The sequence below is a fragment of the Balaenoptera ricei genome, chromosome 6, assembly GCF_028023285.1.
Source record: "Balaenoptera ricei isolate mBalRic1 chromosome 6, mBalRic1.hap2, whole genome shotgun sequence".
Lineage (NCBI taxonomy): Eukaryota > Metazoa > Chordata > Mammalia > Artiodactyla > Balaenopteridae > Balaenoptera > Balaenoptera ricei.
In genome coordinates this window covers 10,084,526-10,106,029 of record NC_082644.1, presented here as the reverse complement: position 1 = coordinate 10,106,029, position 21,504 = coordinate 10,084,526, and the positions used below count along the sequence as shown (strand labels likewise).

Genomic DNA, 21,504 nt, shown 5'->3' with positions numbered 1-21,504 from the left:
CAAGATACATGAAAATGAATTAATATGCTACCCAATAACCCAGGGGTCAAAGAATAAATCAGAGAGAAATTAGAATATCTGGAAACAGAATGATTAAAAAAAAACATCGTGCCAAATTTTGTGAAATGCAGAAAGAAATAACAATCAATGAAACAGAAAATAAAACCAAATTTGGCTCTGTGCGAAGACTAAAGAAAACTGACAAACCAGTCTCAAAAGTATTTAAGAAAAACAGAAAGAAAACAAAAATTATCTATTTAGAATAAAAAGAATGAACATAACAACAGATCCTATAAACATTAAAAGATCAATAAAGGAACACTGTAACATTTATGGAAATAAATTTAATAATTTTGGTGAAATAGAAATTTCCCTAAAAAACATAATTTATGAAAACTTATAAAGAAATATAAAAAGTTAACTTTATAATAAAGAAATTGAAGTCATAATCTAAAATCTTCCCATAGAGAAAATTCCAGGCCCAGAGAGTGTCACTGGTGAATCTTGTCAAACATTTAAGGAAGCAGTAATACCAAGTTCACATAAACTCAGGAAAAAAAGATGAGGAAATTTTTCTCAAGTCACTTTATGAAACCAATGTAATCATGATACCAAAACCTAACAAAGACAATGTTATGAAAAAGGTACATATATCCATCATAGAACATATGCACAAAAACTCTAAACAAAATATTAGCAAACAGAATCAAACAAATATAAAGGACAACACATCATGATCAAGTGGTATTTCTCACAGGAATGCAAGATTCAACATTCAAAACAATGTGACTCAACGTGTTATGATAAGGAAGGGAAAAATTCAGACAGGCATTAACTAGTAGGACAGTGGTTACCTGGTAGGAAATCCTGATTTAAACTACTTCTGAAAGATGCTCAAATTTCATGACAGTGATTGAAAAATGAAAATATAACTTACCTGGATCAGGAGAATGGTTATTTTGGGGACAACCAGGGGGAGATGGGGCAGCTGGAGTGATTGCTCTAGAAACGGCAGTTTGCGATACATCCTGTTGACTTTCCCACCGGCCCTATTAAGGACAAAATCGGGAATTTTGATTCATATCAATTAACAAAAAAATCTAAAGATACTGAAGAGAAATCTGTTACACATTACTAAAGCTTTATTCTTGTTATAAGACATGATAAATCTTATTACTTAAGTACTTTTCCTCTTGTACTTTTCCTCTTCCTTATAGAATTGATCGCCCTAATAATACCACCTCACATTTGGGTATCCCCTATGATTAGTGATGTTGAGCATCTTTTCATGTGCTTATTGGCCACTCATATATTTGTATATTGGAGAAATGTTTGTTCATGTTTTCTGCCCATTTTGTTCAAATGGCTAAACATTTGCCTAAGGCAGGACTGAAGCCAAATGCAGAATGAACTTCTAGGATAAAGATACAGTCTGAAGTTTTGTTTTTTTTAAAAAAGCATTTCTATTTTATTAAAAATTTTAGGTGTCAAAATTCAAGAGGTTGACAGTATAGTACAGGAATAGCAATTTCTCATGCTGTCGGTGGTTTTCCTGTACCTGCAGTCGCTCCACTGCACACCTGTGAACACTGGTGTTCACTTCCCGCTGGGCTAGGGACGGGGCAAGGTGGTCATGTCTGCCAACGCAAAGACCTGTGCCAGCGACGGTGCACCTTCCTCCCTCACAGCAGCTCTTGAAGGTAGAGACTTACCCTCTTTGCCGTCTCCTAGACTTGAGGACTTGGTCAATCTGTGAGATGATGCAATGTCATTGACAAAATCACATGAACTAAACCTTGGTTTACTGCTTACTACAATTTACAGCCTCCTAATATTCTTTCCCCTATATCATGCTGCTTCTCACAAAACAGGGATTTAGTAAGACATTCCTTTTGAAATCCTCCCTTCCGCTCTGCTCCTTAGGGCCTCTCTGCTCTTGTGCCTCAAGATACCCTCTTTCACTTCAGATTCTCGACTGAAACCTAGGAACAACTCTAATACAGTCAGGCATCTTCTCCTCCGCCACATACCATTCATGAGAGTAAAAACTCTAGAACAGCATATCACCAAACCTCTCATTTTTTTTTAACAGATATTAAAGATCAGTTCCAGTTAAGCCTAAACCAAGTAGTCACAAGTTGCCAATAATGGTAGTCTCTGAATTAACAAGTCTGACTGTGCTTTCAACTTGTCTTGTAAATTCCCGTTAAAGAGATTTCACTGCATAATACAAGAACAATGCCCATCAGGTGATGGATTAGTTTACCTGTCTAGAACTTGAGCCATAAAAATGGTGATAGCACCAAAACACTTTGAACATCAGTCCCATCCAGTAAAGAAATAAACCCCAACCCATGTTACCAGTATAAAAACCAGTAATGAAGATGAGACACAACTCTTTTAAATGCTGTACGTTCTCTTTTGGTCCTCTGATAATCACTCTGACTTCTTTTTCACCAGAGTTCAAAAAATGGTATTTTATACTAGTTTAGAAAGTGGTATTTTATACTAGTTATACTGTATATTAGTTTATACAGATGAGTGACCCTGATGATCAACTTGAGTCCTCATTAGTAATCGCCTGCAAAGTAAGTTCTTTGCTGCTCCTGAAGGTGGATGGGGGAAGAAAGCCCTCTTAGGTTGCCAACATGTACTGGAAATCTATCTGCTTTTAGCAGCAACCTAAGTACTGATCATAAAATCGATAAGCCCTAAGTGATCTGGATCCTGTTTATCTTACAGAAGGCCATTTTCCCTAGGAACTCTCTCAGCACTTGCTATTTTAACAAGTGGTATGATGCTCAACAGTAGGAAGCTAGGAAGCAAAAGAGACATGAAGAGACGATGAGGGAAATGAACTATGAACATGTCACTGTAGGAGCATTTGCGTTACTATGAATCACACACTGATTTACATACTTTAATGTTTCATTAACGTTTTTTGCATTTAAATTTAATGATCTGTCTGGGAAGCTGCAGCTTTGTGTACTCTGGGACATCACCACCAGGTGACGGGACAATGAAGTCAACACTCTACTGAGCTGCTCAGAGGAAGAAAAGTCTCACGCTTTCTTTACAGGGTTTAAGCTCATGCAAGGTTGTTCTGAAGACAACATACCTAATTTCAGAATAACTCTGTTTTCATACTTTACATTTTTCTTCCTTGTTTGGCAGCTGACACAGTGGGACGCTGTCCCTTAGGAAAACTAAGCAGCTGATTTGGAGTCAGCACCTCAGCCATTTGGTGCGGTCCAATGACAAATAATGTAGGTGTCACCTCTTCCCCAAGGCACACTCAGGGCTCTGCTAGCTTCCTGGGTAATTGTTACCAGCTGGAACTCCCACACACAATGTTACTCCCAAATCTGAATGGAGGCAATAACTCTTACTGTCTCATATATTCGAATATCTCAAGTGAAAACATTTGAAAGGATGCACACAGTACTTACACAGAGCCTTAGCCATACTGTTAGCCCCATCAGAGAATGAAAAACGGAGACACATTTCATCCATCTCCCTTAACCGCCATCTTAACCTTAAGGAATCTCACAGTCTCGCCAACCAGAGACGGGGACAGAGTGTCTCAAATCGCTCTGGGACAGAACAGGCTCTGCTTCCAAGGGAACAACAAATTTGGATGATAAACTGGGTACAACACTCCTCCCTCCTCTTTCTGACACCTGCAGATCTCTGGAGAAACACTCCACTGAAATCATTCACTATATTCTTTCTCTCTGGCTGTACATATCCATTCTCTTGCCAGGAGTGGAATCTGTGGTCCCAGGTCTAGCAACACACACTGCCACCCAGGGACAAGGCAATTAGTGTCTTTCCAATACATTTCACATGCCTGGCTGGTCCAGGGTTATTCTCCCTTTACTGAAATGTTGGGGAAGAAAAAAGGAAGCATCCCAGTTAAAGGTACTTCAGAGGGAGATCAACTCAGGACAGTGAATAAAAAGGAATTGGCCAGACACTGGACCTTTCTGCTTTCTTATGAGCTCAGCTTTCAAAGTCAAAGAGTATGGCATTTTTTTTTTAAACTTCTACCACAGTAATCTACGCTCCACTACTGAAATCTGGAAAGATCAATCTGTGATGTTTCTGACATTTTTCATGTCTATCAACCTTCAGAATCAGCCACAATGGGACTTCCCTGGTGGTGCAGTGGTTAAGAATCTGTCTGCCAATGCAGGGGACACGGGTTCGAGCCCTGGTCCGGGAAGATCCCACATGCCGTGGAGCAACTAAGCCCGTGTGCCACAACTACTGAGCCCGCACCATACAGCCCACGAGCCACAACTACTGAGCCCATGAGCCACAACTACTGAAGCCCCCGCGCCTAGAGCCCGTGCTCCGCAACGAGAAGCCACCGAAATGAGAAGCCCGCGCACCGCAATAAAGAGTAGCCCCCGCTCACCACAACTAGAGAAAGCCCTCTAGGTGGTCACAAAGCACGGAGCTGATCTCCCTGTGCTACGCAGCTGCTTCCCACTACCTATCTATTTTACATTTGGTAGTATAAAGAAGTCCATGCCACTCTCTCACGTTGTCCCAGCTTACCCTTGCCCCTCCCTGTGTCCGCAAGTCCATTCTCTATGTCTGCATCTTTATTCCTGTCCTGCCCCTAGGTTCTTCAGAATCCTTTTTTTTTTTTTAGATTCCATATATATGTGTTAGCATACGGTATTTGTTTTTCTCTTTCTGACTTATTTCACTCTGTATGACAGACTCTAGGTCCATCCACCTCACTACAAATAACTCAATTTCATTTCTTTTTATGGCTGAGTAATATTCCATTGTATATATGTGCCACATCTTCTTTATCCATTCATCTGTCGATGGACACTATGCTTAAAGGCAAAACCCAACAGGGAAAAACACAGCACGCTCTCAGCTGACTTGAGGACCTGATTGGTCCCCCTTCGGCACCTCCTGTTTTCCTGTTACTGCTCTCCAGACAGACACAAATGCTCTGGGTATTCCGTAAAGAGGTCTGGTTTTGATCAGGAAAGTGACAAAGAGGTAAATAAAGAGAAGCACCAGTGACATTCCAGGTCCAAAGGTGCTTCTCATACAGCTAAAGAAGAGGTGACTCATATTTGGTACCAGCCTTAACTAGTGCCACACTACATAGTTGCAGTTTTCAGGAAGGTGATGGAGCCAAAACACACAATTCAGTTTTGTTAACTGAATATTCATTTAGGCTTTTGGCTACTTTTAATTGCATCAAAAACACCCATCAGAAGCTGACAAACATCTTACTAACTTATTTAAAAATACATAATTCCATTTAAAATGTCTTTAAGTAATACCAGTATTTTTTGTTGACAGAGTTCCTTGGATTGCAAAAGATCTCAATGCACAGCCACTGTTTAAATGGAAAAATAATCTGCTGAAATTAAGTCTGCACCTAAATCTGAGTCTAATCTGGTAGACTGGTCACCAAAAGTTTGCTAAGTTTTCATTATACCTATACAAAAACTACCTTACAATAATGATGAAATAGCCAGTAACAGTAAATAACAACATCACTGCAATTAGGAATATTTTATATTCTTAATTGAAAAGCTTTTCAAGAGTGATTTCTTTTAGGCCATAAGGTGAAATTAAAAGTTAAGAGTAGTTAATAAAATTCAATTTATCTTTTTAAGATTAATTAGCTCATCAGTTGCATCTTGGTGGAGCTCAGTAAACAATTCCAACTTTAATATGTAGCGAGCGTCAATAAATAAGGGCATGCAAAATGTGGCTGGCCGAATTCCAAGTATTATAGGCCAAAGTGTGACACTGTTTTAGTACCTCACCACTTGCTCTCACCTCCCCAAGAGCCCTAATCCTATCACACTCTCTGCTCCTGCCTCCCGGACACACCTTTTAGAGTTACTTTTCTCCCGACTGACTGATCTTTGCCATGACATTAACTGAAAACTAGTAGGGAAAGGCAGACTTGAACTTAACTCCGTGGCCTCTCCCTGCTTCTAAACCTGAACGTTCTGATATTAGGTGGGGAGGACACAGCACATCAGATTCTCTGGTCTGTAACTCTGATTTCATAATCAAGAAAGAGGGATAGACACATAGATAATGGAACAGAGAACCCAGAAACAGGCCCACACGAGTTTGCAAGGTAGATGTAACTAATGTGATTATAATTTTCAATTTTTTCAAAATACAGTTTCTAGCGTTTTAAGCACCGATTCCATGTTAAAATTATATTTCCGACTCAACTTCCCTGTACGTTAAATACTTTCATGCAAGGAAGCCAAGATGGTCCCACTGAGCAAAATTCTGTGGCGTTGAAGGAAGGCCCAAGGCACTTTTGCTGTCTTCTTTGCTTCTCTCCCCCATCCCATGCTTCAGAAAAGGACACCTTACAAGTTCTCAAACATTTACTGTATCATTTGCTTAATTAATGAATTAACTCCAACTCTTCACATTCCGGAGCCTTCTACATTCCATCAGATGCCTTCGTTCCTGGTCTCTTCTGACAGATATTTTCATAGCCCAGGTAACAAGGAACATTTGAGAGGAACTGTATATACTGATTACCAAAGTTATTTTTACCAAAGGGTAAGAGCCAAAAACAGTACAGTGTCAAATTTAGTCGTCTTATAAAAACTACATTTAAAAATGCATTCTTATTCTCAAGGTAGAAGGAAGCATGTTTTAGATAGTAGGATAATACTTGTATCCCACTCATTAGGAAAAACCTAATGGATTAATTACCTCTCCCTGGATCTCTGAAAACTGCAAAATGAAGGACGTCTCCAAAAGAAAAGAAAAAAAACAACATGAGTCTTTGAGATTTTCCAGAACAATTTCTTTAGTAATCTCTCCTTGAGGATTTTGTATGAAAATTATTACAGATAAAGCAACTGAAGACCTTCTCAAACCACTACTTACCAAAGAATAAAATCTTCTACCTACTATAAAGGGTAGAGAATAAAATTTTTAAATTTTAATTTATTTAATTTTTTTCAATAGGTAATTTGTTCCCATGATCCAAAAACCAAGTAATATAAAAAGGTACACAGTGAGAAGCCTCCTACCTCAGGTGCCCACATGCTTCTACTCTCTCCCCAGGCAGATAAGCAATGGTATCTGTTTATCATATATCCTTATAGGGTTTCCTGCGTGTATGTGAGCAAATCTATAAACAGCCACACGCACTTCTCTGTTTCCCTCCTTTTATAATTCAAATGGCAGCATACTGTGCTGCACTGCATTTTTAATCACTGAGTATATCCTGGTGATCTTCCACATTAGTACCTGGAGGGGTTCCTAATTATTTTTTACAGCTGTATAGTATCCCATTTACTTATGTGTGTGCACGAGCACGTGCGCACACTCACAGGGAGAAAATAGATTTAACCAGACCAAACCAACGGACATTTAGCTTGTTTCCAATCTTCTGCCATTATAAACAATGTGGCAATGGGCACCCTCATATATATGTCATTTCATATGTCTATGAGCACTGCTGCTGTGTAAAGGGGTTTAATAGGACTTGGATAATTTGTATGTCAACTAGTTTAAACACTATCCTGAGGAATTCTATTATGCACAGCATTATAACAATTTTGAATTCAAAGCAATGCCATATTTGACGATGTTTTTCATTGTTTCATTTAAAAGGTCAAAGGGAGGAATCTCTGTTCCTTGCTGCTATTGGTGGAGGGAAATGCTTCTTTTCTCGCTAGTAAGAAAATACAATTTTAAAAATATTTATTTTCCTTAAAAATCTTTTAAGAGGCCCTGCTTTAAATGACAAAACTACTGAGGGCCCCTCGCCCACAAACGGGGGAGCCACTCTGTGCTCCCTGCTGAAGTGAGCCTGGAATCAAACCCTCTTTGCTGAGTGTTCTTATCACTTTGTTTCCTAGCATCAGCTATGATCCTCTGTCACCTGAATTTCCTTACTCATTCAACAGGTCCATCCATTAAATCTTACAACACTTTTCCTCCACCTTTCCCCTAGTGAAAAGCAAAAGGTCTCTGATTTTAGTATGTGGACATTCATAAAACCTACTGATCTGGACACAAGCAGGAAGTCAAGTGATGCCCGTGGTGACAGTGATGGGGTGGATGGAATCCCAGCCATACCTGGTAACCATTCAGGGCCCATGGGGGCCAGCAGCTCACAAGAAGATAAAATAATAGCTCCACAGCTAACTGGGAGCACAGTTAGTAATGGGGAGCTGGCCTTTCTGTTTTCCCTGACAAGACCTCCACTGTCCGTCAGAGGCTGGGGACTGCTGTGCTTGCAGAGGGGTGAGAGAGGCCAAGTTCTGAGGAAGACTGCAAACTGCTGCAACAGGAGAAAAGGGTCCTTCACTGTTCGGAGGCGTCTGACGAAAACTGAAAATACATGCTGAAATAGAGCGGACCGAGCCAGATCCTTGCTGCTGGGACAGCACCAGGACACCAGTAAAATCTGAGAAGGCAGAATTTCCTCATCTTCGCTAAGTTACCCAGGGGCCCCAGGACATCAAGATGACTGAAAAAGGGAAGGTCCTGGTAGAGTAACAAAAATGTGTAATTTATTTACTCATTTAATATATGCCCTGCTGGGACTTCCCTGGCGGTCCAGTGGTTAGGACTCTGCGCTTCCACTGCAGGGGGCACGGGTTCGATCCCTGGTCAGGGAACTAAGATCCTGCAAGCCGCGCAGCGTGGCCAAAAAAAAACCAAAAAACAAACAAACAAAAAACCCCCCCAAAACACATCCTGCTTCTCCCCAGTCCTCCACAGAAGAGCCTGCCCTGGGAAAGGCCTCCAATAAACTCTTCACTCTCACACCCAAAATAGCCTTTTCAGTCCTCATTTCGGTCTCTGAGGAGTCTGGAAGGAGTCCCTAAGCCGTCTTTCTCCAGCACCAGTTTCCAAGCCGCCCTCCTGCGCCTCCTCTCCTCTTTGAGGACTCCGGCCCGTCGTCGCCCTGGCCGGCTTCCCCTCCTGCGCAGGCCTGTAAGTCTCACCATCACGCCCGCACAGCCTCGCCTCTGTGCTCAAATCCCTCACGCTGTTCCAGCCAGGCCCTGAGCTCCCCAGTCTGTCTTCAGCTCAGGCTTCCAGACCCCTGAACTGGCAGACATAACCTTTTGTCCAAAATTGACCTCAATCATTTTCTTCCCCAAACCTGCCCCTGCAACATTCACCTCCCTGCACTGTCACCCAGAGCCCACGTCATCCTGTCTCTCCTTGGCTCCACCTTGTTCTTCATGTCGGCCGAGTTCTACAGCTTCCATCTCCTGAGCATGTCCTGAATCTCTCCCTCCCCCTCCCCACTGCTGAGACCTCTACCCCACCTGCTCTCCCCACCCTCACTTGTGCACTGGTAACTGTACATATTTCTACTATATACAGTTTTCTAATGTAATTTTACACACCACAGCCAGGAACATGAGTGGGGTTTAGGTGGACTGTTTAAAAATACCCCTTCAAGTGACCCAGCTCCCCCGCTACTCCTAGGCACATCATATAGGAACTTCTGAAATAAGGCCCCTTTCTCTGGGCTCTACCCCCACACTACACCCTCTCTGCTTTACTCATGCTCCTTCCTCCTTCCACACTTCTGTTCACACTCTTGCTTCAACCCCTTCCCTGCCTTGGGTGGACCTTATCCCCTTTCAGCATTAAGCTTATTGGGGGGGGGGGAGGGTTCCCCCTCTCCGCAGCCTCTCTCGGTCCCTGAATAATACCTATAAAAGTGCCCACTCCCTCCTCTGGGCTCCTACTCTACCTAGGCATACTTCTATTACAGCATCTGTGTTCCTCTATTCTGTTTATTTGGTGTAGATGAAACAATAATTCTTTTTCAAGCAGATACTACTGTTTTCTATTATTTTCTTCATTTAAACATAAGGAAACTAGGGTGAGAGAGAAAAGCTGAAGAAATTTTGGCTACTTTTTTCAAGGAATTTATGATAGAGGATTTGGGTTAGATGGATTTCAAAAAAAACACAGAAAGTCATCGTTTTTTCTTATATTATCCTTAAAATACTTGAGTTATTTATAATTAATAATGACACAATTTTCCAAAAACTCTGCTTTGTTTAGCTAATCACAACCATGCTATGATTATCGAGAGCTCATCACACCTGTCAGTGGACCCGTATCAAAGACTACTAAACCTCAGCACACTTTCAGACGCGTGGTAGGTGGTCAGTGAATTGATGAGCTGGAGAGCAATTTATTTGCCTATAAACACTGAGATATATATTTTTAAGATTTAGATTACTGGTAGTTTGCCTGAAATAGTAGGATATATACACATACATACATATTTATGTATTACTTCAGGTAAACTCCTAGTAGCCTAGATCTTAAAAATGAGTCTAATCGTTCATCAACGTCATTGTCTTTTTCTGAAGTTCTTATAAGGAAAATTTCAAACCTATACAAAGACAGATTGTAGAATATTTAACAAGAATAGAAAGAATAGTATAAGAATAGTGTAATGAATACCACTCAGCTTTGATAATGATTAAACGGCCAATCTTCTTTTATCTGTACCTGTATCTTCTTTCACTCTGACACAACTGCCTCGTGTCAGACCATTTCATACGACACCTCTGGCCTCCTCAAGGGTGAAGATATCGACACAGAGCACACTGCCTGCAGCTGGCAGCACCAACATCTAACGAGGTCCCTCAAAGAACGGCAGGCACAAAACTGCGTCACGTGACATCCAGTCACAATTTCAAGTGTGAGCCCTTTAAGCACATGATAATGAATTGTCTATGCTTAAAACTCTGTTATATTGGGGAAAGCTATATTAACAGGCAAGTAAATACATTCCAGCTAACAAAATTGCTGTTCGCTTATTTTTCTTTCTTCTAACAAATAATATTAACTTTTAGACATAATCTTACTCCTCATATATTTTCAGTCATTTCATCAATATTTTACTATTCAAAATCTGACATGAAGTTCCTTTTCCAACACAAACAGGAAGAATATTTTCAACAGAAGAACTTAAGCAACTGAATTGTTTTTTAACCCTTAGAAAGTAGAGTAATAATAAGGTCTCGGTAACATTATTTTAACTGGCAGATAACAAGAAATGAACTCAACGCTCTCCAATAAGTTTCACACAGTATAGAAAACTGGGAGAAAATTTGGCATGCAAAACTAGCGTGTGATATTTGAGAAGAGGAAAGCTGGAATGGGAAACGGGTTTAAGACTGATAGAAAATAGTTACAAACACTCACCTTGTTGCTACCTAGACTGTAGGATGGAATAAGATCCTGTCGGCTGCCAGACAGCTAAAAAAGAAATAAAGAGGGGGATTAGTCCTTCATGTGCAAAAGTACATAGATCTATGGTCCTGGAAATACAAGACTTTGAAAACCGAATCAACAGAATGTTGAAGTTGGATGGTATCAGAGAGGCTGTCAAGACCAAAGTTACAAACTAGACTAGTGGCCTCTGGGACACTGTCAGGTGCAGTTTTTTTTTTTTAAATCGAATTGATTAACATTTTTAAGATGGGAGGTTTGTATAACATAAGATATCCAGCGTACACTGAGGCAACAGCTGGCTGGGCCCAAGTAAGAGACACTTCATTTGTTTATCCCCTTCTATTTAAAGGATGCCAGGTTACTGGTTACCTTACCCTGTCCTAATCGGACGACTCTTTTCTCTGGGTATTGTAGCAAATGTATACACGCAGACTATTTATTTTAAACCATAGGATTCTAAATACCAAATCTCTGCACATACCAGTGCATTTTAGTAGATCATTTTCTGAAGGAGTGAGAAGATGTTTACGCTGAGTTAAAGTGGTATTTTTTACTGCCTGAGAATGTTCCCAATCTTTCCATCTGAGATCATCAGTGACGTCACTCAGTCTCGCGGGGCCACACGTGCCCTCCAGCCTGAGACCCATCCTGCCTCTCACTGGGACCTCTCCAACACCAAGGCTAAGGGTCAGTTGCTCTTTATTTCAATGCTTGTACCATGGTTTTTCTGGGTATCAAGTTCAGACAAAGGTGTACTATCTCTCATATTCATATCTTTATCAAAAGTAAGGAAAGAGAGATAAATCACAGTTTATAAACCTAGTCCGGACTTCTCCTCAATTTATAAGTAATTCAGTTTGGCCTAGAAAATTCAGTTTCCCTAGGCACTCGGCTAGTTTTGCTTTAGTACAACAAACACTCACCTAACAGAGTCACTGTGTCAGGCACTGGCGACATGAAGATAAATGAGAAACATTACAGAGGGACTCACATGGGTACCTTCCCTGTAAAATTAGGAAGGGCAGTGACAGAGGGGTGCACCGATGCTTCAGGGTAGAGAATGGGGACACTTAAATCAGTTCATAGAAGGAAATGATATCCGAGATGAGATTCAAAGGATGGGAAGGAGTTATCCAAGGAAAGAGGAGGAGCGAAAGCAGAGCACAGAATGGGGTCCCATGTACTCACTCTGTTCACATTTGGAGAGCTAATACTCCTCCTATTCAGCTTGCCTTTTCCCGTCAACTGTTCCTTCACTGCAACTTCCTGTCAGTCAGAGAAAATACAGACGAAAAATACACATGAGAGACACACTTCCAAAGTAACAGTATCTTAAAGCAGGCTCTGAGCTATGGGCACATTCCCAGTTCTTTAAACGACGGCTGTTACTTCACACGACGGAATGACTCAATTACCATCACTGTGGAATACTCAAAGTTAATGAAACAGCTGACACGTTACCTGGGTCATTCTTTTCTCTATCTACTGATGGCCCCCTTGAAGCTGGCCAGAAGTCAGTCCCAAGAGAAAGATTATTAAAAGCAGACCATTCACTTTTATTTTTCATTAGTATTTTTGGTAAAAAAAAACACAAAGTCTCAACACTGCCACATAAAACGGAGTTCAGCGTTTCTCTGAGGCTTAGGTTTACAGCTGGCACTTCTGTTTTCCCTTCTAGAGATCCACTCCGAGGCTGTGGAGGCAAAGCAGGACACAGCACTCTACCTTCTGCGACATTATGACCCAGTATCAAGGGATTTCTAAACTACTTCCTTAGCCACCAAGAGTTACATATTCTCTTCCACTACTTCCAGGCAACCAGATACCATTTAGGGTCTTGGAAAAAGTAACTTTCCAGTAGTTTCTGTATCTTCAAAGACTTACCCAGCAAGTTTAATCTAAATTAATATGCTCCACTTAGAGGCTTCAAAAGTTTAGATGTAACAATACTGTTTGACTTGTGGAAAGTCAAACCCAGAGTCAGGCTGGGCTGGCACCACGGCCACCAGCTCTGTCGGCTGACCTGGCGAAGACGATCCAACGTGAGAAGGTTCTCCACTGCCAGCACACTCCTGAGGTATTTCTCAATATACGCCTCCGAGTCAGCAGAAGCCGTGTTTTCAACATTAGCTGCCATTCTTGCTAATGCTTCTCGTTCCTCTACTCCCTGGGCATCCTGGAGAATGGAAAATTGTGTATTAAAATTAAGTACCTTGCAGAAGAAAATGTTACAAAAGCTTCCTGATCTATACAAATACACACAAGAGTACTGAACGAACAAATGGGATGTATTCCAAATTCCATTTTAAAGTCAGCTTTTGGAACTCAAAATGCATTTTCCCACAGAAATCATGGTATAAATGGTGGTTAGGTTCACGTGAAAGGCTGGTTAAACACAGAGCAGCTGAAACACAGCACATTTTCAACAAAACTGTTCTCTCCTACATTTCCATTGCAAACAAAGACATTCCTGGTTAGAAAGGATTTGGTGGGCTAGCTGGAAATCTAACCACAATAGTACTTCCTGAACATATCTTGGGGGGCCAGAGGGAGGACTGAGGAGCTGGGGTAACAGCTGGATACGTGTGGGATCCAAACAACCCCCGCAGGAGACAGACACAGGTATGGAGGCTAAGAGTGGAAAGGAGGGCTGGGTTCCAACCCTTTTGCTAAGCAGCCTCCTACAGACTACATATTCCAAGTGTGGTCTCAATCCCTAACTCTGCAGTGGCAGAGGCCAAAGGCTGGAAGCTGACCAAGAAGAGAAGTAAGCAAGCAAATTCTCACTCGCCCAGCTCCCTGGACACAACTGGTCCAGGCATATACATGGGACGTTTGCAAGTCAGGGAGGGACTTTGTTAATTCAGTCAGGTATCTCAAGCTCATGTGGCTCATAACAAAGTACTCTTCTCAGGAAAAATCAGATACTTTTCTTACTGGTGAGTTTGTTATAGTAACGTCAACGACTACAAAATATATATCCGCATGCCACTGCATCTTAAGATGCCATCGACTTTAAGAAAAGACATCTTATATACCACTAAGGAGGGAAAAAAACTCTGCCAATTAACTTTAAGATATCATCAATTATGAGACACATTCTGACTTCAAAAATATTTTTTAAAATTTACATAAGCCTTATGGGCTTCCCTTGTGGCGCAGTGGTTAAGAACCTGCCCGCCAACGCAGGGGACACGGGTTCGAGCCCTGGTCCAGGAAGATCCCACATGCCGCAGAGCAACTAAGCCCGTGCACCACAACTACTGAGTCTGCACTCTAGAGCCCGCGAGCCACAACTACTGAGCCCACGTGCCATAACTACTGAAGCCCGTGCGCCTAGAACCCATGCTCCACAACAAGAGAAGCAAGCCACCGCAACAAGAAGCCCGCACACTGCAATCAAGAGTAGCCCCTGCTCGCCGCAACTAGAGAAAGCCCGCGTGCAGCAACGAAGACCCAATGCAGCCAAAAATAAATCAATAAAATAAATAAATTTATTTTAAAAAAATTTACATAAGCCTTACAACGGAGAAAATATGGAAAAATTCAGAAGACAGCTTAAGTTCACAAAACTTTTGTCTCCTACAGTAATTCGTTTGGGCCCAGGAATCGTCCTCATTTTACAAATGAGGAAAGAGGAAGGTCGCATAATTAGCAAAATAAGCGAGACTAGAATTAGGTCTCCTGACTCCTGATAGAGTATGCTTTTTACCACTGGACATGGAATACTTTATGGTATCTGAAGGGAACAGACATTATCCTGATTTTCTAAGAAAGAGGATACCTGAGTTTTAAAGAAATGTATATATTATATATCCACGTTATCCACACAAGATATAAAACATTTCCATCTCTTATCAAGAAATAAAACATTTCCATTTCCTCAGAAAGTTCGACCCCTACCCTTCCCCCAAGGCAAGATCGTTTCTTTCACCACAGATTAGTTCATCTGTTTTAGAAGTTCACATAAATGGAATGACACCCTTTGGCACCTGGCTTTTCACTTAGCATAGTGATTTAGAGATTCGTTCACATAGTTCATTTCTTTGTATGGCTGAGTAATATTCCACAGTATGGATATGCCACAATTTATTTATCCATTCGTCTGTTGATGGATGTTTGGGTTGTTTCCAGTTTTAGGTTATTTTGAATTAAGCTGCTTTGAATATTCCTGTGCAGATCTTTATGGATATATGCTTTCATTTCTCTTGGGTAAGGACCTAGAAGTAGAATTACTGGGTCACAGCACAGGTGTCTATTTAACTTTATGATCAACTGCCAGTGGTTGTATCATTTTACACTCCCATTAGCAATGAAAGCATTCTAGTTGCTTTAAAAAAAAAAAAAAAAAAAAAAAGGAAGAAAGGCGAAACCATCTCTTGTTGCTCTCTGGTCTATGACCACTTCTTTTTGCTACCAAGCCCTCAAAGCTTCTGTAATATGGAACACAGAACTTTTCCAGGCTTTTTCATGACGAATTCTAGCTTTTAAGAAGCTTTTTATTTTATTTTGAAATAAAAAATAAACTAGTGTAGTCCTTACACTATAAACTTTAAATCTCACTTCTCCTTTTTCTTCATCATCAGGATTTGACAATGTGACCCTAACACTTCCCCACTTAGACGTTTAGCTAATCATTAACAGGTAGCCCCATCACGTGAGGCTATATGTTTATCTTTCTGCTGATTTCCCCACATTTCCGCCCTTTGAAAAACCGTATCACCTGAAGAATAAAAGCACTGTTAAAGAAGATAAGAAAACTACAAATGGGGGACCTTCCCTGGTTGTGCAGTAGTTAAGAATCCGCCTGCCAATGCAGGGGACACAGGTTCGAGCCCTGGTCCAGGAAGATCCCACATGCCGCGGAGCATCTAAGCCCGTGCACCACAACTACTGAGCCTGCACTCTAGAGCCTGCGAGCCACAACTACTGAGCCCACGTGCCACAACTACTGAAGCCCACGCACCAAAAGCCCATGCTCCACAACAGAGAAGCCACCGCAATGAGAAGCCTGTGCACCGCAACGAAGAGTAGCCCCCGCTCGCCACAACTAGAGAAAGCCCACGCTCAGCAATGAAGACCCAACACAGCCAAAAATAAAATTTAAAAAAAAAACTACAAATGAGGAGAGAAGAGAAGAAAGATGATGGGAGAAAAGGAAAAACTGAAGATAGTTCACTGCAAGTGTCACTGTTTCTCAACTGCATTCAAACCGTTTTATAGAGTTAAGATCTGAAACAACTGGAAAAAAGAGAAAACACTCAGATACAGAGAATAAACAGTAAATCTCTAGCCCCACATATAAGTATACAAAGAGTAATATATTCCAGATCCAAGATTTTGCAGCTTGTCTAACTCGAAAAGGGGCTCAATTTTTAAATGGTCAGCAGGCTCCAAATTAAATAAACAGTTAATATGTGCTATGTAAGCCTAATACTTTGAAGGTCCAGGAAAGAATGAGTCACTACTTGACATTATTTGAGAGGAAAAGTGTTCTGTGATATAAGAACTCTAAAACAAAGCCTAAGTACTGTGCAATCTTTTCACTCTTCCAAAACCTGATCTGTCTTAAAATATATATTGTCCATCTATTGTTCAAATAATCAACAGAATCAATCAACAAGCACTGAGCCCTTGAATCAAGAGAATGAAGGCACCATGGATGGTGTGCTTAGGAGGGAGTGCTCGCCCCAGGGTCCCATTCCCATTTTCCACCCCCAAGGGCAGCACAGCCTGGACCTCCCCACTCACTCCCCGATTCTGGGTAGTCAATGTGGCAGAAGGAACCACTCTTGTCTTTTTCGTCGGGTCCTTTTCTTAGACCCCTCACTTCTCCTACTCCTGTAAGGAAGGCCTCGTTACTAGCTATGCCAATAACCAAGTGAATAAATCTGTCTAAATCAGGAATTAAGTACTAGGAAGCATATATAAACTACATCCTCTAGCAAGCTCCTGTCAGGGGTATTTTCAGCTCTGTTTGATTCCTGTGCATATCTGAATTAGCTCAGAAAGAGAAATAATAATAGTAACTATAATAATAATAGAAATTACAATTTATTGTTTAGCATGTACACAATTTGTGTATATTGTCTCATTTAATCCTTAAAAACAACCCTGTACAGAAGGTATCACTAACCCAATTTGATAAATGAAAAAATTTAGGCTCAAAGTAACTTACCCAAGTTCACGTCACTGAGAGGTGACAGAAACAAGATTTCTGTTTCATTCCAAAATGAAACCCTGAAACTCTATGTTATGCTGTGTTGCCTTCCTTCAAGGGTTATACCCTCTTCTGTGGGTAAAAAGGTGTTGATTTGCTTTTCAAAAGATTCTTCTTTAACAAAATACTAAAACCAAAACCTTTAAAGCCACACAAGTACATTTTACTCTGAATCAAATTAAGATTAGGAAATTCCTCTACAAATCTATAGCATTTTCCTAAACATACATTTTCATTTAACACACATTTCTTGGGTAGGTGACTTTTCAGGGAGTTAGCTCTTTCTACATGTTTATTTTTAGTAAATTCAAATTTCATATGATCCTTCACCTCTGGAATATTGGAGACAATTTCAAAGGTCACTCCACAGCCTGGAATAGAACTTCGATGTGACATCTTTTTTAGGAGACTCTGAGCAAAACCCTAGAGAAAAACAAAATAGAAGATATAGTTTCCCACCTCAAAAACTGAGTTTTCATTAACAAAGAGACAGCATAAACGACACCACATTCACTCTAACCAAAAACGAAAAGAACATACTTCCAATGTAAGTCAGAATCCAAATCACTACATGTAAGTTCCTCAACTTTGTCTTAGTGCCCCAAACCAATTTATATGATGCCTGCCACGTGACAGGTCCCATACCGAATATATGAAAAGGACAAACCCTAAACTCTGGAACCACACTAGGCAGCTGGTTCAACTCTGCTTAAAGGCTACAGAAATAAGACTGTTGACTTCTACAAGATAAAATGACCTTCTAACGAAGATGTAAGGAAGGGCTGGTGACCCCTTTCCTTTTTTTTTTTTTTTTTTTTTCCTTTCCAGCACGATGGACATCTTGCACTATGAATATTGACAAGTTCAGGCATTAATTCTTGACCAAAGCAGGATCGTTATGAAGAATGGTTTAAGAGTGCATGGTCATTGTTTATGCTGACTGCGCTCTTTGCACGGTTAAGAATTGAACTGTTGAATTAATGCACAGATGACTCATTTGAAGATGCTGCTAAGACCGAACATCCTGTAGAGGTTGAAGAGCTCAGGGATGAGGGCAGAATATAATTGGTGAATAAAGAGAAGAGGAAGAGAGAATATTAAACTGACACTGAACCTTTTTCCCTCATGCAAAAGCCAAGTAGGAAATAGGTAAAAACCCCCAAACACAATAGGAAAAAAGCTGTTTGGTCTCAGAAGTACATATTTTCACAAACTTAATAATAATTCGGTGATCTTTAGTTAACTTTTTAAAAGATTTTAGCCTCTTAGAATGCAAGAGCCTCTTAGAATGCATTTATTTCTTCCCTTCACTCTTGACTCCAGCCTTACAAGGTGGTGCAGTGGTTAGGAATCTGCTTACCAATGCAGGGGACATGATTCGAGCCCTGGTCCGGGAAGATCCCACATGTTGCGGAGCAAAGAAGCCCGTGCGCCACAACTACTGAGCCTGCACTCTAGAGCCCGCAAGCCACAACTACTGAAGCCCGTGAGCCTAGAGCCCGTGCTCCACAACAAGAGAAGCCACCGCAATGAGAAGCCCACGCACGGCAACCAAGAGTAGCCCCCGCTCACTGCAACTAGAGAAAGCCTGCATGCAGCAACGAAGACCCAATGCAGCCAAAAATAAATAAATAAAATAAATAAATTTATTAAAAAGAAAAAAAAAAAGACTTCCGAGAAAAGGGAGACCAAGCAAAGAGTGAATGGGAGACACGGCATATACATCTACAGCTACCCCATGACCTGTATGTACTGATGCTGGATCGCCAAGCTAAAGAGCTGCAATTTTAACAGCATCACTGCCGGTCTTCATTCAAAGATTGATATCAGTGTGACATTTAGAACTAAAGATTAATTTTTAGGGGTGGAGATTACATCCAGGACTCTGTCAACCATGACTGTACTCTTCTAAATGAAAAGATTTATTTTCATCTGTCCTGGTTTTAGCCAGTGTATTGAGAAGAATCCCTAGAACCAACCTCCCAAATCGTATCATTGCAGAACCAACAGCAGAAATCCTTTATGTTCTTATCTAGAAGTTTTCTACTAAACCAGTTCATACGGCACAAGGTCCTTCATAATCTAGCTGCAACTGTGTTGATGGCCACAGCCGTGGCCTCTGCGGCACACCCCGTCACACTCTGCTTCTCACGGTCTCCAAGCTGCCACGCCCTTTCCTTCGTCACCACCTCTGCACGGATATTTCCTCCTCTCGGGGAAACAGCCAGCGACCCCTCTGCCTGCCAACCACCCCTGCCTGCAACAGAGCAGCTCACGTGCCCCCTCCTCTTTGAAGCCTTCCCTGACTGCGCTCTCACCCTCTGAGCTGCACTACCACAGTAGAAGAGAGTCGTCTGCTTACACACTCATAGGCCAGTGGACACTGGCTCTTTAAGGATGCAGATGATTTCTTATTCATCTTTTTACCCCAAAGCTTGACAGAGTACTCTCTCCACATACACAATCAGTGAGCCGGCAGAGAGGACTGAAAGAAAAGAAAGGCACGGAAAGCGAAGGGTGAGCAGCACAAGCCACTGCTCATCTGCGGCGAACGCTCTCATCTTGTAAGACCCAGATGAAAAGTCAGAGACAAAAACAGCGAACTTCGCCTTGACAGGGCCCTATGGCACCCAAAGGAAGGGCTGCGAGCTGTGACTCCGCAGTAACAAAGATTCAGGGTAACAATTCAGGGTCGTCTAGGAGGAAGTCAGGCTGACGGGTTCCAGGATTGAAGCAAGCATGGTTATAGGACAGCAATAGTCACCTGGAAGAGAAAAGCTCAGCGCTTCACAGAGCCTGGGGGGACAGCAGGCCAGAGCAATCCTTCCACAGCCCCGCCCTCGCGTCTGACCCAAAGTCATTTCTTCGACTAGGATCAACGACTCACCTGCCGGCCGTGAACACTGACACAAATGCGCTTGCGTAATACCAACTGCATGTCGGCCGGATGGCTGAGCTGGACCGTCACCCGCACGATGAGAAACACTCGCTCATCCGCAGGTGTGCCTTTACTCAGCTGAGGGCAGCTGTGCACTGCGGAATCCCAGGAGGCTTCCGCTCTCACCTGCAGAGAAGACAGAAGAGTCACCCCCTCCTCCTAACGCACAAACCCCCACAAGGAAACGTCTTGGCTTGGGCTGAAGTGGAACAGGCCAGTCAATGAGTGCAGTTCTGCTAAGAGAACTGCCCTGGGAGACCATGGGAATCCCAGGATGTGGCCCCAGGCACCTACTCGGGGGAGTACAGAGCAGGCTGTTCCTGGCCGGCAGCTAAAATTTATTTATTTTGAAAAATACTCAAACATAAAAGTTGCAAATTTAGTACAATGAACTCCTGTATTTCTTTCAGGTAGATTCACCACCTGTTAACATTTTGCCCTTTTCCCTCTCTCTCACACAAACACACACAGTATTGCTGTTGTTTTTTGGGTTTTTTTTTACTGAACCACTTTAGAGTAAGTTATAGACAGGTAACTCTGCATCCCTAAGTACTTCAGCAAGTATCTTCTAAGAGCAAGGACATCCTGTAACTTAGCCATAGGACAATTATCATTTTCAGGAATTTAACATCAATACAATACTACTATATAATACAGAGTCCACATTCAAATGTTTCAACTGTTCTGACCCAGGATCACAAACTGCATTTAGCTGTCCTGTTCTTTTAGTCTACTTTCATCTAGGCTGGTTCCCCAGGCTTTCTTTGTCACTCATGGCACTGACTTATTAAAGAAGGGTGCAGGTCCACTGTTTTACAGAACGCACCGCAGTTCAAGTTTTGCGTCTTCAGAATACCACTCACTATGTGATGATGTGTCCTTCAAAGTATCACGTCGGCTTTCCTTCCTTAATATGTTTTATAATTTTTCCAACATGCTCCAAATTAGAAAATAAGCCCCCAGTGTATACCCATCACTCAGATTCAAATATTATCATGTGGTTTCATCTATTCTTTTTCCCCCTCATTAAGAAGTCTTTACTAAAGCATTTCGAAGTCAATCCCAAACACTGTGCCATTTTACCTCTATGTACCTCAGG

The 21,504-nt window shown here is 41.5% G+C and overlaps 1 protein-coding gene across 5 annotated transcripts in view; it reads right to left on the bottom strand.

The window, feature by feature from the left end:
• The window catches only part of KIF13B (kinesin family member 13B), a 193,459-nt gene that overhangs the window by 36,552 nt on the left and 135,403 nt on the right, over positions 1-21,504 (bottom strand). For all 5 annotated transcript variants that reach the window (XM_059926821.1, XM_059926822.1, XM_059926826.1 and 2 more), the window contains exons 31-36: positions 20,355-20,531; positions 17,798-17,890; positions 13,271-13,423; positions 12,436-12,513; positions 11,218-11,271; positions 938-1,049 (exon numbers count right to left, since the gene is read on the bottom strand). In XM_059926821.1, the coding sequence (XP_059782804.1) occupies positions 938-1,049; positions 11,218-11,271; positions 12,436-12,513; positions 13,271-13,423; positions 17,798-17,890; positions 20,355-20,531 (667 nt within the window). The remainder of the gene's footprint in view (positions 1-937; positions 1,050-11,217; positions 11,272-12,435; positions 12,514-13,270; positions 13,424-17,797; positions 17,891-20,354; positions 20,532-21,504) is intronic.